The sequence below is a fragment of the Acromyrmex echinatior genome, chromosome 10, assembly GCF_024713525.1.
Source record: "Acromyrmex echinatior isolate Ae372 chromosome 10, ASM2471352v2, whole genome shotgun sequence".
Classification (NCBI taxonomy): Eukaryota; Metazoa; Arthropoda; class Insecta; order Hymenoptera; family Formicidae; genus Acromyrmex; species Acromyrmex echinatior.
The window spans coordinates 11723858-11743548 of NC_141861.1; the positions used below are offsets into that span (position 1 = coordinate 11723858).

Here is a 19691-nt window from a genome sequence, read left to right on the forward strand (position 1 = left end):
TGATCCGTTTGGCTGACACTGATGTTGTGAGAATGAATCTTATAAGGAAGCATTATTGATTATATTGATGCGCTAAGCGATTGGTCTTGCACAAATTGCAGAGTGCCAATGTACACTATATTTCCGTGCAACAAGTGTCTACACTGCCTACATACATTGAAAAACTATTGTGAACAGTGAACATGTGAAAAAAAAATAAACACAAAAAGTGTGCCTGAAGATTGTGATCCGCGAAAGAGAGTCAAAGATGTGCGAATATCGCCGATGCAGTTTCTACGCGATCGAGAAGATAGGTACACGTGATGCGAAACAGGAAGTCATCATCAATGACGATAACAATGATGAAAAGGAATATTAGTTCGGACGATTAGGAGACGAAATGGTGCACATTGATTTCGAAAAGAGATTTTGGTACAAAAATCGGTTTAATAAAGGAACAGTGTTATTATTCAATGCAAAATGAAAAGAAGATTCAATATAGCTGCAGGCGTATTAAGATTCCTGCGGGTGGTGAAAAGTGCATCGAAGCGATAACGGACAAGTTAATGATGCCACACTACGACCGCGAGGAGAATTCTGCTAAAAAAATGTTTCATGACCTGTGCGATAAGTATATGCGTAATCAATTATACCATCCTTGTGAAGAGTGCATCTTAATAGACGAACATAATATCAAGGTGATAAAACATTCTAAATGTAAAGCGGTACTATAACGAGTGTGAACGAGTTACGTGCAAGTGTTCCATGTAAGAGTGTGTGATCTAAAGACTGTGAAAAGATATGGAAAACCATGAGCGAATGGAACACGAACTGCTGGAGCAGTGCAGCCAGGTCGCTACTCTGGTGGAGTGTGGCTGCAACAATGCAACAACTGCATCGAAGAAACTTTGTCGTGCCAAGCGTCTACGCCTTGCCATTGGACACAAACAATCCATGGTGGCGACAATCGCGCGACTCGCGAGTGCAAAGACACAATTAGAGCAACGTTTCGTGCACGTTAATGGCGGGTACGCGAATCGCGATGAAAGATTTCTCGTCTAGTGAGAGATCGACGCCGCGTTCGAGAGTCGTATATTGACAGGCGCCGTGATCAACGCGGATTGCATTGAGCTGCAGCAGTTTTTGGAAGACGCGAGAAAAATAGTGCTTGAGCGTGTACAGACGGTAGTGTAAAAGTGAACACCGAGTTCAACGTAAGTTCGCGATGAAGGATAAAGTGCTAAGAAGAGCATAATTACAAAGAACATTGAGATATATCGATACACCGATTTGTGTGAGTGGTACGAGCGGCATGTAATTGAGCCCACGTTGATGTCACTCGAAGAGTTCCAGGAACGCGGGTGGGCATTGTCACGTATATTTGAGAATTTGATTATCAATGTAAACAAATTAAATCCCATTCGCGCGGGATGTTATATCAAAGTGCCGCAGGAAATAGCGACGAAATGTGCGGTGATCAGTGTGCGATGGACAATGCGTGTTTCGCATAGCCGATGATCGCTCTGTACCCGGCTGAAAAGTATACGGAGCGAGAGTCATCGTATTCGCATTACACGACAGTATTGAATCTCACGAATATAATTTCCAATGACTTTAAAAAATATTTCCAGATTTGAACGGTTGAACGTGTCGATCAACGTATCAAGAATAAACAAGTTCTTCCTCTGCGGCTCACCAGTGACAAGAAGGAGAAACACATCAACGTGCTGTATATGCAAGATCCACGTGAACACGGCATTAGGCATTTTGCGTGGATCAAGAACCTGTCGTGTTTCGTGAGATTGCAAATTATTAGAGACAAGAAGAAGAAATTTTTCTGCGATTGGTAAGTACACATGAAAAAATTTAGTATAATTTTACGTCTTACCAATAAAATAATGATAATAGTTATAATTTTTTTGTTTTTTTCAAATGCTTGCACTACTTCAGTACGAACGAAAAATTGCAATCGCACGCAATGGAAAATGTGGGAAAATGAAACGACTGCGAGCGTGGACGTCAAGTGGCTCGAATTTGGGAACCACTAAGGAGCGCGTCCCATTCATCGTCTATGCTGACTTGAAGTGCGATCTATGGAAGACGAAACTCGACAGGGAAGATGCGTCGTACACATCAGCAGCAAAAGATATTTAGTATAGGATACTACGTGCAATATTCGTACAACGACATGTTATCGTCATATCGGTTCCGTCGCGATGAAGACTGTATAGCGTGGTTCGCGCGACAACTCCAAGACTTGGCGCATCATGTAAAACATATTGTATCCGCCAACGTGCCCATGGAAACATTGTCGAAACAGTAATGGGAGGCATATCGTAGCGCGACGCGGTGTCACATTTGTGAGAAACCTTTCGCGCCGGATGACACGCGGATTCGCGATCATTGCCATCTCACCAGATACTGTCCAGCGCATGCAAATTGCAATCTTAATTATAAAAATTCATTATATATTCCGATTGTTTTTCACAATTTATCCAGCTACGACGCGTACTTTATAATTAAAGAAATTGCTATCGCGTACGATGGGCATGTAGATGTATAACCGATAACCAAAGAAAAATATATTTCGTTTATTAAACATGTTAAAGATATCGCCGAGAGAGTAGATTCGCGAAATTGCATAAACTTACGGTTCATCGATTCATTTAAATTTCTTAGTACAAGCCTCAATAAATTAGCGTCGTTTCTAAGCAGAGACAAATTAAAAATCATACATTCCAAATTTTCAAAACTAACGGATGAAGAATTTGAATTACTATCTCGTAAAGATGTCTTTCTGTACGAATATATTGACTGCGTTGAAAAATTGCAGGACACGCGTTTACCACCGCGCGAATCATTTTACAGTTCATTAACTGGCGGTACAGTATCCGAGAGCGATTACACTCACGCCGCGAACGTCTGGAAACGATTTTCCATTCGAACGCTCGGCAAGTAGTGATCTGTACATGAAAACCGATGTCTTGTTATTGGCAGACATTTTCGAAAATTTCCGCAATAGTTGTGTCGCGAATTACAATCTTGATCCCGCACATTATTACACATTACTTGGTTTCATGTGGGACGCGATGTTAAAACATACGCGCGTAAAGTTTGAGTTACTCACCGACATCGATATGATCATGTTTATCGAGTGCGGTATACGCGGCGATCTCAGTCAATACGGTTCAGACAGATACGCGCAGACTAATAACAAGTACATGCGTTCGACTCATTGAAATCGTCGTCGTACTTGATGTACTACGATGTTAACAATTTAACGGATTGGCGATGTCAACCATTGCCATACGCCGAATTTTGATTTCGGGACAAGATGCTATGAACTTTGACATGAGCGTGATCGCTCCGGATTCGCTCATCGGTTACATTCTCGAGGTCGAGCTCGAGTATCCACAGCATCTACATGACCAACACACTGATCTACCTTTCTGTCCGACTCGCGATAAGCCGCACGGCAAGCACAAGAATAAACTTTTAGCGACACTGTACGATAAGCAGCGTTACGTCATCCACTACCGAAACTTGCAGCAATGTACTTGTCACGATCTTCGCGTAACAAAGATCGGGTGCTACAATTTGCGCGATCTCCATAGCTTCGCGATTACATTGAACTGAATACACAATTTAGAACGCAAAAAACGATTTTGAAAAAAATTTATACAAATTAATGAACAACGCGGTATTCGATAAAACTATGGAGAATGTGCGCAACCACGTTGACGTAAAATTATTAACAAAATGGAACGGACGGTACGGCGCGGAGGCAATGATCGCAAAAACGAATTTCCACAGCCGTAGCATCTTTGCGGAAAATTGGATCGCCGTCAAACTGCGCAAATTCGGTAAAGTTTAACAAGCCGATTCACGGGTATGTATATACTCGACATATCGAAAGTCTGCTTATACGAATTTCACCACGAATATATGTTATCACTGTTTCGCGACAAAAATAAAATTATGTACACTGACATGGACAGTTTTATAAACCGCGTCGAATGCGAGAACATTTACGAGACTATAAAACGCGATATCGTTAGATTCGACACGAGCGATTATTCGACGGACAACGCTTATGGTATGCTTCTCGAGAACAAAAAAATACCTGGTCTGATGAAGAACGAAAATAATAGTGTGATAATCGAATTCGTTAGTCTCAGAAGGAAGATGAACGCGGTGGATAGTAAGAAAGAAACTAAAAAAGCGAAAGGCGTAAGGAGTAACATCGTAGCGCGAATGATAACGTTCGATGATTACACGCAGTGTTTGAACGAAGAAATCGAATGTTTCGCCGTCAATCATGTATACGATCTAAATTACACGAGGTGTACACGATATATTTCCGAATCGAAAATCACTCTGAGTCCATACGACGACAAACGATACGTCGTACCAGACTCGACGGAGACGTTACTGTGGGGGCATTTACCTGTGGGAGCGGATACCTTTGTAATATACATATCAACATTTATTACTATTATGTTTTTTACTTTTTTCATATTTTCATACAGTGTATATGTATTACTATTATGCTTTATGTATTTTTTTATGTATTATCTTAATTTGTACTTCGTGTATGTTTTTTACATTTATATAAGTATTACTATTATGTTTTATGTAGTACCATTTATTATATATTACTATTATTTTTCATTTCATACATTTATGTTTGTATCATACATTTATATATGTATATCTGTATTTATACCTGTATACTTTAAAACAAAGATGAGAAATAATACAAATATACGTTTAAAAATAAAATATACTTATATTGTTATATTTGTTACATCTATACAAAATATATGAATCAAAATTTTATCAAATAACATTGTTTTTGTGTATCCATGAATTGTGCGATCCATCAGATCCAGCCACTTGACACATCCTGTCTCCCTTTCCCGTAGTTCTTTCTCCACGAGAATGAGTAGCGCGACGCAACTCGTAGAAAGCGACGGATTTTCCGCGATAATCCTCAAGTAAATAGGTTACGAGATTAGTACGCTGCACCTTAACGATTGTAAACACTTCGATGGTCCAATTTGGCATGTAACCCTTCTCAAAAATGATGAATCTTATACTTGCCTACCGAATCGCCTATTTTGAATTTTACAGAATCTTTATCGTGCTGTACATTGTGCCCAAGAATCTTTTGGCGATCGCGGAAGTTACGCATGCCGATGGTGCGATGCTTGCGCGCGTTGTAATCTGACACGAGATGCGGTAGCTCGTCGATCCACTTATAATTGCCGTTAAGCATGAACATCTTCCACATGTCGTTCTTGAGCGAGCGATTGAACCGCTCGACCACTGACGCATTCAACCTCGAATACGTAGAATAGTGATTAACATCGTGTTTTTTCAAGATTTTCTGCACATCGGCGTTGTAAAATTTTTTCCCCATATCCGTTTGTAAATTTTTCGGACATCTTCCACTCGCTCAAATTATCTCAGCGATAGCATTAGCCATCTCGCTTCCACCCTTGCTCTTGAGCGGTACGGCCCACACGTACTTGCTCAACATATTGATGACGGTGAGTATGTAGTAGTGGCCTCTGTTGAAGCTCGAGTATGGCGCATTTCGACGATATCAGCCTACCACAGATCGTCGTATCCCCGGACTATGACGCGCCTTCGCAGAAAATTTCTTCTTGCCGGGGCGTGCAATTCCTCGACGAGTCGAGCTCGACGTCTTTTGGAGCTAATTTTTCTCTTTTCACTACATCTCTTTTTCGTGATTCGACGCGTAATGCAAAGGGAAAAAGTATTCTTTCTCGCTAACGCCACTCGACTGACTCGTTTCGTCGATACGTGATTTAAATTATAATAAGACCGGCTTCGTAAAGTTTCTCGATGATCGACAGCATCTCGTTGTCGTGAGCGTTGTTGCCCGCTCGGTGCGAAGCATCAAGCAATCGTAGACGATCCACTAACTCGTTAGGATCGTCAGTGCACGTAATCGATTGCGTTGTCGTTCAATGTCATTGCATGAGGTAATCCCTTTCCAGATTTCTTTTTCTGTTTCTTGACTATGATCGACATCAACGGCGCGATTACGTATTTGTACTTGTATCCCCTGTTGCGCAATAATCGGCCCTACGAATGATGCTTGTGTTTGTGCGCGTTCGTCGCCAATCGCTCTTGTACTTGTTCATATCGTCTTCCGTGTAGAAGAGATCATCGGGAATTCTCTTGAAAATTAATTCGTAAAGATCAGGTGTATCGTACGCTGTTGATAATTATGTCCATCATCCACGTCGAAACGTTTATTGCCAAACATCAATCCATCCTTGTGTAGATAAACACCGTACACATAATCTACCGCTCTTCTATTTATCTCGCGCTCCTCTCAGGACAGCCTCGATGTACTTTTGATCCAATGGACCCAAACCGGCTTGCAACGCCTCTGGACCTTTCGACGTTTGCGATTTTGAACTTTCGTAACTAACTAGTCATCCGTCGTTTCGAAAACGTTCTCCAACGATTCTATTGTCTATATATGATCGTCATATACGCGGAGTGGAAGTTATCGGTTGTACACGATCGTGCGATCGATCATCGGATTTACGCTGGGTCGCGGAACGCTCGAACGTCTCACTAGCTTTCTCTCCCTCTCCCACTTTCTCTTCCTTCTCCTCTTCCTCCTCCTCCTTCTCCTCCTTTTCCTCCTTCTCCTCTTCTTCCTCCTCTTTTCTCTCGCACTTGGAGGCAGACACTGCGTTATCATCGCGCGACTATCATTTTATCGCGCGCACATCAGCCATGTTCGTCTCTGACGAAGTATCTGGTGACGTTATTGTGACGGTATTGCAAACTCGTTAAATCCTCCTTTTCGGTATCTCCCGTCTTTAAGCGCACTATCCTCGTCTATCACTAAAAATCCATATTTTTTGCCAACAGTCGCGACACAACAAACAAAATTCATCATACGACATATTATATATTCACGTGATCGTTGTAAACGTGTTTCAAGTTGGTATAATCCTGTTTGAACAGTCGCATACCACGTCATCAAAGATAAAAATAGAATTTGGGCGCGCTCGCTCGGTGAAACGACGTCGCTGTTGTTGGAGAACGTAAAGTAGCCGATTTCGATAGACGTAAATAAATTTTCGAGATATTGATACTTTGGCTGTTGCAGCAATTTCGAATAGACGTACACGTTCTCGAAATGTACGCCGTTTGGGCTCTCGAGCAAACTTATGAGAAGTTGGTTTTACCGCAATTCGATGGGCCGCAAATGATCGCGCGTATAGTACTCGGCAGCATTTTGCCGTGCTTCTCCGCGCTGCCTCCCATCATTCACGATGTCACGTCACCATTTGTGACACGTATCGACAACGGTTGCCGCACGAATTTCATACTTAAACTAAAGATTATGCGTTCTCGAACGACTATTTAAAGATGCGCGAACTCACGAATCGCGCAGTAGCAAAATATATCTCGCGCTATGTCATCCTTCTGATATTCAAGACTTGAATGCTGAGTTGCAATATATACCGAAGGTGGTCCTCTTACGCATATACGGTGACTACATCGAACACGTCTGGGACAAGCTTCCGGAAACGTGCAGATAGATTCGGAGGTTTGAGACTATCGTCGCTGCGACGAGCACTACAATCAGCCGTGGCAGCGGACGCACATCGACAGTGCCGTATCTAAGATAAAGATAGCGAATGTCAGCGTCAGGCGGTAGTCTGTTGAATCGAACGATAAATGCGCTTCCTTTCGAATTATATATTTCGGGCTACCAGTTTTGTGGCTGGGCACTCGGCTTACTGATTAACCAGAGGTGACGAGGGCATAAATTCGCTGGATGCAGCGTGTCGAGAACACGACGTTGCGTATTCTCGGAGCAACAATTTCAGACGCAGCGGACAAGATACTCGCCGATAAAGTATTAGAACACGTCGTCGCGAGAGATTCGGTTCTAAGCAAGAGAGCCGCCGCTGCTGCCGTCTGGGCAACGATGAAAATCAAGACAAAGATGCATGGACATGAAATCGAAGAAAACGATGAGAAAAAAAAACGAAAAAGCGGATACTTCCAACAGCGAAACAAAGCGATGCGTTACCGTTTCTGCCAATGTTAGGCGCGCTCGGATCCTTGATCGGCGGAGCGGCCAGCGTGGCGAAAGCGGTAAACGACAACAAAGCCACACGATATCAGCTCGAAGAGCACGATCGCACGATGGAACAGGCTCGCGGACTGTATTTCGCCCCAAACAAATATGGACGCGGACTATATCTTAGTCCGTACAATCGTGGACAGGGCGCAACTGCAAAGAAAGAAAAACGCCAAAAAAAACGATAAAAATGCCGTCTGGCGCAACTAACCAATGTGCAATTGAACAAGCTCGCGAAACGAATGCGTGTACCATACTTTAGAGGCGTTTTCATGCGTAACACGTTACCGGCGAGCGACGCGTCGAAACGAAAGTGGTACCGTGAATCTGGACGATGCGACGAGGCCTGGTACTCACTGGATAGCGTACGCGAAGAGGAACAACCGCGTTGTATACTTTGATAATTTCGATATTCTTCGCCCAAGGAACTGATGCGATATTTTGGGAACGGTGCTACGGTGATAGAGTACAATCGCACGTCCTATTAGAACTTCTGAGGATAGATGCATTTGCGATTTCTACAAACGGTAAACGCGCGTGAATTTAAAAAGCTCGACGAGGAGCTGTGAAATCTTAGTATTAGTCGAACGCTTTTTCCGTCATATCGTTGACGCTTACACTGAGCGGGAAGAGCACAACATCCTCGCGGCGAACTTTCCCGCCATAGATTTGAGTGAAGATTATGAGCTCGGTCTGGTGATTTTTAAGACTTATTACACGATACCGGACGTAAATGAATTGAACAACAAATTTTATTTCGCCAAAAACGATGCGGAAATTAAAATTTTCGAGGGTTCGTATAAAGTGCGATGAATTTTTGAAATGTGCGATTTTACGGAAACGTCCGGACCGGGACGCACTTGAAACCGTTGACGTAGTGTGTGGTGACAATAACAACAACAACAACAATGACACCGATGACGATAATAGTGAGGTGGAGAATATCTGATTACGATCCGCACAAACTACACGATGAGATGCAAGATTAAATGTGCATATAGAATAAACTTTGGCAAACATTGGATCGCTGTTGGGATTCTCGTCGAAGCGTATACTGCGGCGAAGGTGGTACGAATCGGACGTGTCAATTAACATAATAAACGTAAACGTTATCCGCGTAGAGTAACGTAACCGCGAGCGCAACGGCAAAAGCGCGTACATGATACACGAATTTTCGCCGAACGTGCCGCCAAGATATAAAATATCAGAGAGCATTTACCAGCACAGATCATTTACCTGCCAGTAGATATACTAGGCGGGTTCTAAGCCATGGGGCTAGAGGGGAATGCGGGGTGCGGGGAAGTACTTGTAGGCGCGGGGAATACCTAACGCGGGGGAAAGAGGGGGAAAGGTCTAATCTCCTACACAATAAGGCTCCTACACAATAGGACTCCTTTTTTTGTTATCAAAATTAGACCATGTTTTTCTTTAAAAATGTATTGATAATAAAGGTTTGAATTTGACCATGACATATTTTTCTTTTCTTTAAAAATGTATCGATAATAAAGGCTTGCATGTTAGAGAAAGATAGAGCGCGCGTGCTACGAGTGAAGAAAGGATGGAAGAATTAATAGAGTACGAGTTTCTTTTGTATGATACAGTTTTTCAATTTTTATGGTTTTTCCTGGCGCGTCGAGGCAAAGGATGGGAAGTAAAAGACAATACACATGAAATAAGGCGAACAAAAATGTTTTATTTACATCTTATTACATCGGTTTTCGTACTTATTAAAAACTAAAGCTAATAGTTCGCAATCGATGAAAGGCTTGCATGTTAGAGAAAGATAGAGCGCGCGTGCTACGAGTGAAGAAAGGATGGAAGAATTAATAGAGTACGAGTTTCTTTTGTATAATACAGTGAAAATATGAGTCTTTATTTATACACGATCGGTTCAGTAAATACAAAATCTAAATGTGGATCCTATGTAAATAGGATTTTTTCTACATGATTTGTAATCTTTTTCATAAATTTTATCATAGATCTGACGATTCTGAGGATATCTATGTTTTTGTTTATGTTTCCCATATCATTGGGAAGATTTTCTAATGGCAAGTTTCTTGAATATTATCACTCACAGATCAGTGATCGTTAAAGTTTGAGTTTTATGTTCATGCTTTGTACTAACGATTGTTTTTTTCCTTTCTTTGTTGAAATTTTCATGAAACGGAGAAATTTTGGACGGAGTCCATTGGACATAATGAAATATATAAAAGTGCATAAGTGCTCGATGTACCACAGTGGTGTCCTGGAAGACCAAGGAATCAGTCGCTTCAGTTACTGATGCTTCAGTTATTGATAAGCATAATATGGTTAATCATGTGAACATAGTCAACGCAGTCCAGTATATTCGAAACGCAGATCAGGAACAGTTCGCACATATCAGAGACGAAGTGTTCGAAGTACTCGAAGAAGTGAACTTCGAAGAACTAATGGATCAAGAGATCGATTCCGACGAAGAAACATTATCGGACGACGCTGGCTATACTAGCGATTTGAGCGAGATTGATACAGATTATATACAAAGATTTGTGTCATCATCAGAAATCCGTGCACTGAACAACCATACAAAACATTGTATAATCCATTGTTATTATACAACGACGGATGGTGCTTTACGTATATGTGCAGAATGCATGATACGTTTGAATGAGACTGATATCGCAAGATTGTATCTCATAAGGAAGCACGATGTTGGACATATTTACGCGCTAAGTGGTCAGTCTTGCACAAATTGCAGACTACCAACATACCTTATATTTCCATGCAATAAGTGCCCACAGTGCACACATTGAAAAAAACTATTGCGAATAGTATTGTGAATGAATCACATGCAAGTGCTCCGTAGAAGAGTGTGATCTAAAGACTGTAAAAAAAAAAAAAAAGACATGGAAAATCACGAGCGAGTACGCGAATTGTTGGAACAGTGCGGCCGGGTCGCTACCCTGGTGGAATATTTCGCGTGGCTGCAACGATGTGACGAGTGCATCGAGCAGCTTGAAGAACTTTGTCGTGCCAAGCGTCCACGTCTCGCCGTTGGACACAGACAATCCATGGTGGCGAGGATCGCACGACTCGCGAGTGCAAAAGTGCAATTGGAGCAACGTTTCATGCACATTGGTGGCGACTACGCGAGTGGCGAGTACGCGAATCGCGACGAAAGATCTCTCATCTGGCGAGAGATCGACGCCGCGTTTGAAAACCGTGTATCGACAGGTGCTGTGATAAACTCTAATCACATTGAGCCGCGACGGTTTTTGGAAGACGCGAAGGAAATAGTGTTCGAGCGTGTGCGAGACGCAGTAGAAAGACACGGTAGCGCAAAAGTGAATACTGCGTTCAATGGCGAGTTTGCGACGAAGGATAAACGTGCCAATAAGAGCATAATTACAAAGAACAGCGAAATATATCGTTGCACCGATATGCACGAGTGGTACGAGCGACACGTCGTTGAGCCTATCCTAGCATCGCTCGAAGAATTCCAGGAACGTGACAGCGGGTGGGCATTGTCGCGAATCCTTAATTTAATAGTGAATGTAAATAAACATAATCCAATGCACGCGGGATGTCACATCGAAGTGCCACGAGAAATAGTGACGAAACGGGCGGTGATCAGTGTTCATTCGGCAGACAATGCATGTTTCGCGTGGTCGGTGGTCGCCGCTCTGTACCCTGCAGAAACATATGTAAATCGGGAATCGTCATATCCACATTATACAACAGTACTAAATCTCGCAAACATTGAGTTTCCAATCACTTTAAAGGATATTTATAAATTCGAACGGTTGAACGCGGTGTCGATCAACGTGTACGGCATCGAGAATAAACAGGTCCTTCCTTTGCGACTCACCAATGAAAAGAAGGAGAAACACGTCAACATGCTGTACGTGCAAGATCCACGCAACGATGGTATTGGGCATTTTGCATGGATAAAAAACTTATCCCGTCTCGTGAGTTCGCAGATTAGTAGAAAAAAGAACAAGAAATTTTTCTGCGATCGGTAAATATACATGAAAAATTATTATAATTTTCCGTCTCATTAATAAAATAATGGTAATAGTTATAATTTTTTTTTCTTTTTTCAGATGCATGCACTACTTCAATACCAACGAAAAATTGCAGTCGCACGTAATGGACTGCGAAAAGATGAACGACTTCGCTATCAAACTGCCGAGCGTGGACGACAAGTGGCTCGAATTTGGGAACCACTGCAATAAGCAGAGCGCCCCATTCATCGTCTACGCTGATTTGGAGTGCGTTCTACGGAAGATGGAACTTGAAAGGGAAAATGCATCGTCGTCGTCGTACACGCATCAACAGCACGAGGTATTTAGTATAGGATACTACGTGCGATGTTCATACAACGACGCGTTATCATTGTATCGGTTCCGTCGCGATGAAGATTGCATAACGTGGTTCGCGCGACAACTCAATGATTTGGCGCATCAAGTTAAAAATATAGTATCCACCAACGTACCCATGGAAACGTTGTCGAAAGAACAATTGGAAGCGTACTGTAGCACGACGCGTTGCCATATTTGCGAGAAACCGTTCGCGCCGGACGATACGCGGGTCCGCGATCATTGCCATCTCACCGGTAGATTCCGTGGTCCAGCGCATGCAAATTGTAATTTAAATTATAAAAAATCATTTTATATTCCGATCGTTTTTCACAATTTATCAGGCTACGACGCGCATTTTATAATTAAAGAAATTGCTACCGCGTTCGAAGGACATGTAAGTTTATTACCGATAACTAAAGAAAAATATATTTCATTCACTAAAAATGTTGATAGCACCAAAGACACAAATGAAAAGAATTTTCAGAAAAATTGCATAAAATTACGATTTATCGATTCTTTAAAATTTCTAAACGCAAGCCTCGATAAATTGACATCGTTTTTAAGCAGAGACAAATTAAAAATTGTACGTTCCGAATTTCCAACATTATCAGATGAAGAATTTGAATTACTCACACGAAAAGGTGTCTTTCCGTACGAGTACATTGATCGCGTCGAAAAATTGCAGGACACGCGCTTACCACCGCGCGAATTATTTTTCAGTTCGTTGACAGGCGATACAGTATCCGAGAGCGATTACGCTCACGCCGCGAACGTCTGGAAGCGATTCTCCATTCAAACGCTCGGTGAGTACAGTGATCTGTACTTGAAAACTGATGTCTTGTTATTGGCCGACATTTTCGAAAATTTCCGCGAAAGTTGTGTCGCGAGTTACGGTCTCGATCCTGCGCATTACTATACATTGCCTGGTTTCACGTGGGATGCGATGCTAAAACATACGCGTATAAGATTCGAGTTACTCACCGACATCGATATGGTAATGTTCATTGAGCGCGGTATACGCGGTGGTCTCAGTCAATGTTCCAGTAGATACGCACAGGCTAATAACAAGTACATGCGTTCGTACGACTCATCGAAACCATCGTCGTACTTGATGTACTACGATGTTAACAATTTATACGGATGGGCGATGTGTCAACCATTGCCATACGCCGAATTTCGATGGGTCGAAGACGCTGCGAATTTTGACGTGAGTGCGATTGTTCTGGATTCATCCATCGGTTACATTCTCGAAGTCGATCTCGAGTATCCACAACATCTACACAATCTGCACACTGACCTGCCGTTTTGTCCGACGCGCGATAAGCCGCCCGGCAAGCGCGAGGCTAAACTTTTAGCGACGCTGTACGATAAACAGCGTTACGTCATCCACTACCGCAACCTACAGCAATGTACTCGTCACGGTCTTCGCGTAACAAAGATTCATCGAGTACTACAATTCGCGCAATCTCCATGGCTTCGCGATTATATTGAACTCAATACAAATTTCAGAATTCGCGCAAAAAATGATTTCGAGAAAAATTTATATAAATTAATGAACAACGCGGTATTCGGTAAAACTATGGAGAATGTGCGCAATCACGTTGACGTAAAATTATTAACAAAATGGGACGGACGGTACGGTGCGGAGACAATGATCGCAAAACCAAATTTCCACAGCCGTAGCATCTTTGCGGAAAATTTAATCGCCGTCGAACTGCGCAAACTCGAGGTGAAGTTCAACAAGCCGATTTACGTGGGTATGTGTATACTCGACATATCGAAAGTCTGCTTGTACGAATTTCATCACGAGTATATGTTACCACTATTTCGTGACAAATGTAAAATTATGTACACCGACACGGACAGTCTTGTATACAACATCGAGTGCGAGAACGTTTACGAGACTATGAAACGTGATATCGCTAGATTCGACACGAGTGATTATCCGATGGACAACGCGTACGGTATGCCTCTCGCGAACAAAAAAGTACCTGGTCTGATGAAAGACGAAAATAACGGTGTGATAATGACCGAATTCGTTGGTCTCAGAGCGAAGATGTACGCGGTGAGGGTGGATGGCAAGAGAGAAACTAAAAAAGCGAAAGGCGTAAAGGGTAACATCATAGCGCGAACGATAACGTTCGACGATTACACGCGGTGTTTGAATGAAGAGATTGAAATGACTCGTCGTCAATCGTGTATACGATCTAAACTGCACGATGTGTACACGATATCCGAATCGAAAATCGCTCTGAGTCCATACGATGACAAACGATACATCGTACCAGACTCGACGGAGACGTTACCGTGGGGGCATTGGCGGATACCTTTGTAATATGTGTGTATGTGTGTGTGTGTGTGTGTGTGTGTGTGTGTGTGTGTGTGTGTGTGTGTGTGTGTGTATCAACATTTATATCACTATTATGTTTTTTTCTACGTTTTCATACAGTGTACATGTTACTATTATCATTATAATTTACACGTAATGCATTTTTTTTTTTTTACATTTATATAAGTATTACTATTACGATTTATGTAGTATCATTTATTATGTATTACTATTATTTTCATTTTCATGTATCATACATTTATATACGTATTTTATATCTGTATACTGCAAAAACGAAGATGAATGGGAAGTAATAAAAAATATACTTAGTTTATATACTTATATTGATATTTTTTATATGTAGAAATAAAATACATGAATCAAAATTTTTATCAAATAACATTATTTTTGTGTATCCATGAATTGTGTGATTCATCGAATCCCAGCCACTTGACGTACACCTTGTCTCCCTTCCTGCGCAGTACTTTCTCCACGAGATACACGTCTGGATGAGTAGCGCGATGCAACTCATACTCGTAGAACGCTCCAGCGACGGATTTTCCACAATAATCCTCGAGTAAATAGGTTACAGGATTGGTACGCTGCACCTTAACGATCGTAAACACTTCGGTGGTCCAATTTGACGTGTAACCCTTCTCAAAAATCGTTTTGTACTTGCTCACGCGTACCGAATCGCCTATTTTGAATTTTGCAGGACCCGCGATCTTTATCGCGCTGTACACCGTGTCCAAGAGCCTTTCGGCGATCGCGGGAGTTACTTCGGCGGGTCGCATGCCGATGGTGCGATGCTTGCGCGCGTTGTAATCTGACAGGAGACGCGGCAGCTCGTCGACCCACTTATAATTACCGTTGAGCGTAAACATCTTCCACATATCGTTCTTAAGCGTGCGATTGAACCGCTCGACTACTGACGCTTTCAACGTCGAATACGTGGAATAATGATTAACATTGTGCTTTTTCAAGATTTTCTGCACATCAGCGTTGTAAAACTCTTTCCCCATATCCGTTTGTAAATTTTTTGGACATCTTCTACTCTTTCGAACGATCTCAGCGATAGCGTTAGCCGTCTCGCTTCCACCCTTGCTCTTGAGTGGTACGGCCCACGCGTATTTGCTCAACACATCGATGACGGTGAGTATGTAATGGTGGCCTCTGTTGAAACCTGAGTACGGACGCATCTCAACGACATCAGCCTGCCACAGATCGTCGTATCCCCGAACTATGACGCGCCTACGCGGAAAATTTTTTCTCGCAGGAGCGTGCAATTCCTCAACGAGTTGACGTCTCTCGGAGCTAATTTTCTCTCTCTTTTTCTCAGATTTCTTTTTCATGATTCGACGTGTAATACACTGAGTACGAGAAAATAATGTATTTTTTCTCGCTGATGTTACTCAACTGAATCGTTTCATTGCTATGCGATTTAATTTATAATAAGACCAGCTTCGCGAAGTTCCTCGATGATCGACAGCATCTCGTTGTTGTGAGCGTTGTTGCCTGCTCGGTGCGAAGCGTCGAGCAATCGTAGACGATCCACCAGCTCGTTGGGATCATCCCAGTGCTCGTAATCGATCGCGTTATCATTCAATGTCATCATTGCATGAGGTAATCCCTTTCCAGATTTCTTCTTCTGTTTCTTGGGTGTGATCGACATCAACGGTGCGATTACATGTTTGTACTTGTATCCCCTGTTGCTCAATAATCGACCCTGCGAATGGTACTTGTGTTTGTGCGCGTTCGTCACCAACAGCATGCTCTTGTACTTGTGCATATCGTCTTCCGTGTAGAGAGTATCGTCGGGAATTCTCTTGAAAATCAACTCGTAAAGACCAGGTGTACCGGCGTATCGTACGCCATCGATAATTATGTTGTCCGCGTCATCCACATCGAAACGTTTATTGCCAAACATCAATCCATCCTTGTGTAGGTAAATGCCGTACACGTGATCTATACCGCTCTCTTTATCTTGCACTCCCCTCAGGGCAGCCTCGACATACTTTTGCCCCAGTGGGCCCAAGCCGGCTCGTAACGCCTCTCGACCTTCCGACGTTTGCAGCTGATTTTGAATCTTCGTCGCTAGCGAGTCTTTCGTCGTTTCGAAAACATTCTCCAACGACTCTATCGTCGGTACGATTTTGGCACATGGTGTGGAGGTTATCGACTGTGCGCGATCGTGCGATCGATCATTGGATTTATGCAGAGTCGTGGAACGCTCGAACGTCTCATTCGCTTCTTCTGCCTTCTCCTTCTCTTGTTCCTCTTCATCCTTCCTCTCACGTTTAGAGGCAGACGTTGCATCTTCATCGTGCGACTCTCTTTTTGTAGCGCGCATGCTGGGGTTGTCGACGAAAAGTCGCAGCGGTTCGATAAGAGGTTTAAAATGTCTGTCCAACGCGATGCCCTCCTCGATTCTACCGGTTTTCAGAGCGCGATGTTTCTTGCGGATCGACTCACTCGTCTTCTCGATCTCCCTCGCGATTTTTTCACGCTCGCGCACATTCGCCATGTTCGTCTCTGGCTAAGTATCGGTAACGACTGGTCACGTTACGGTATCGCGAACTCGTTAAATCCTTTTCTATATCGTCCGTTTGTGAGCTTACTGTCTTTGTCTATCACTAGAAATCCATATTTTTGTTGCCAACAGTCGCGGCACAACGTGAAAAATTCATCGTACGACATGTCAGTATTCACATGATCATTGTAAACGTGTTTCAAGTTGGTACCGTCCTGTTTGAACAGGATCAGCAGGTTCGCGTTGTCACGTATCAGATGTTTAGGTATCCTCGCGTATGTCTGACAGAGATAGAAGCAGTCGATGTTCGCGTGGCGACCCATCGAAAAGTATTCTCTCACCGCATCCTGCTTGTCACATGCCACGTCATCAAAGATAAAGATAGAATTTGGATGCGCCTCGCTCGGTGGAACGATGTCGCTGTTGTTTGAGAACGTAAAATAGCCGATTTCGTCAATAGACGTAAACAAATTTTCGAGATATCGATACTTTGGCTGTTGCAACGATTTCGAGTAGACGTACACGTTTTCGAAACGCACGCCATTCGGGCTCTCGAGTAAGCTTATGAGAACGTTGGTTTTACCACAATTCGATGGGCCGCAAATGATCGCGCGTATAGTATTCGGCAGCATTTCGCCGTGCTTGCGCTTCTCCACGCTGCCTCCCATCATTTGCGATTTCACGTCACAGTTCGTGACGCGTATCGACAACGGTTGCGGCACGAATTTCATGCTCACACTAAGGCTACGCGCTCTCGAACGACTATTTAAAGGCGCGCGAATTTACGAGTCGCGCAGTAGCAAATGTATCTCATGCTGTGTCATCCTTTCGACATTCAGGACTTGAACGCTGAGCAGCTGCAGTATATACCGAAGGTTTGTACTCTTACGCGTGTACGGTGACTATATCGACTACGTGTGGGACAAGCTTCCGGAACACGTGAAGGCGGATTCGGAGGTTCAAACGTATCGTCGCTGCGACGAGCACTACAATCAGCCGTGGCAGAGGACGCACATCGACGGTCCCGCACCTAAGATAAAGGACTGTAACGAATGTCAGCGTCGGGCGGCAGTCTGTTGAATCGAACGATAAACGCGCTTCCTTTCGAGTTACATATTCCGGGCTACCAGTTTTGCGGCCCGGGCACTCGGCTTACGAAGCGATTAGCCAGAGGTGACGTGGGCATAAATCCGCTGGACGCGGCGTGCCGAGAACACGACATTGCATATTCTCGAAGCAACGATCTCACCGATAGACACGCGGCAGACAAAGTACTCGCCAAGGAGGCGCGGAAACGTGTCACCGCGAGAGATTCGGCTCTGAGCGAGAGAGCTGCCGCTGCTGCCGTTTGGGCAGCGATGAAAGCCAAGACCAAGATCGGCATGGGCATGAATCAAAAAAGAAGATGACAACGAGGAAGAAGACAACGAAAAAGCGGATACTTCCAACGGCAAAACGAGGTGGTGCATTACCTTTTCTACCAATGTTGGGCGCGCTCGGGTCCTTGATTGGTGGAGCGGCCAGCGTGGCGAAAGCAGTAAACGATAGCAAAGCCGCGCGACGTCAGCTCGAGGAGCTGCAACGTCACGACCGCGCGATGGAACAGGGCCGCGGTCTGTATCTCGCTCCGTACAAATATGGACGCGGACTATATCTCGGCCCCTATAAACGCGGACAGGGTGTAGCAGCGAAGAAAAAAAAAAAACGCCAAAAAGACGATAAAAATGCCCTCGGGTGCAACTACCAACGTGCAATTGGACGTGCTCGCGAGACGTATGCGCGTACCATACTTTAGAGGTGTCTTCATGCGTAACGCTTTACCGACGAGCGGGGTGCACCGAAACGAAAGCGGTATTGTGAATCTGGACGATGCGACCGGGCCGGGTACTCACTGGGTAGCATACGCCAAGAGGAACAACCACGTCATATACTTTGACAGTTTCGGTAATCTTCGACCGCCCAAGGAACTAGTGCGATATTTCGAGAACGGTGCTACGACGATAGAGTACAATCGTACGTCCTATCAGACGTACAATCAGAGCTTCTGCGGTCAAATGTGTCTGCAGTTTCTACAAACGGTAGACGCGCGTGAATTTAAAAAGCTCGACGAGGTGCTGTAAAATCTCAGTATTAGTCGAACGCTGTTTCCGTCATGTCGCTGACACTTACGCTGAGCGGGAAGAGCACCGTCCTCGCGGCGAACTACTTTCCCTCCATAGATTTGAGTGACGGCGATTACGAGCTCGGTCTGGTGATTTTTGAGACTTATCACACGATACCGAATGTAAACGAATCGAATAATAAATTTTATTTTGGCAAAGACGATGCAAAAATTACAATTCCCGAAGGTTCGTACGAAGTGCGAGACAT

The 19691-nt window shown here is 43.5% G+C and overlaps 3 protein-coding genes across 3 annotated transcripts; 2 read left to right on the plus strand and 1 right to left on the minus strand.

Moving 5' to 3' along the window:
• Positions 1-9621: 9621 nt before the first annotated feature.
• LOC147908332 (uncharacterized) lies at positions 9622-12235 on the plus strand. Its single transcript, XM_087410079.1, has one exon. The coding sequence runs from the start codon at positions 11008-11010 to the stop codon at positions 12121-12123; it is 1116 nt and encodes a 371-aa protein (XP_087266205.1). The 5' UTR covers positions 9622-11007; the 3' UTR covers positions 12124-12235.
• On the plus strand, positions 12037-14939 carry LOC147908333 (uncharacterized). The gene is made up of 2 exons (XM_087410078.1): positions 12037-12119; positions 12205-14939. The coding sequence occupies exon 2, from the start codon at positions 12209-12211 to the stop codon at positions 14795-14797; it is 2589 nt and encodes an 862-aa protein (XP_087266204.1). The 5' UTR covers positions 12037-12119; positions 12205-12208; the 3' UTR covers positions 14798-14939.
• Positions 14940-16131: 1192 nt separating this feature from the next.
• On the minus strand, positions 16132-17318 carry LOC147908334 (uncharacterized). The gene has a single exon (XM_087410080.1). The coding sequence runs from the start codon at positions 17313-17315 to the stop codon at positions 16233-16235; it is 1083 nt and encodes a 360-aa protein (XP_087266206.1). The 5' UTR covers positions 17316-17318; the 3' UTR covers positions 16132-16232.
• Positions 17319-19691: the final 2373 nt, after the last annotated feature.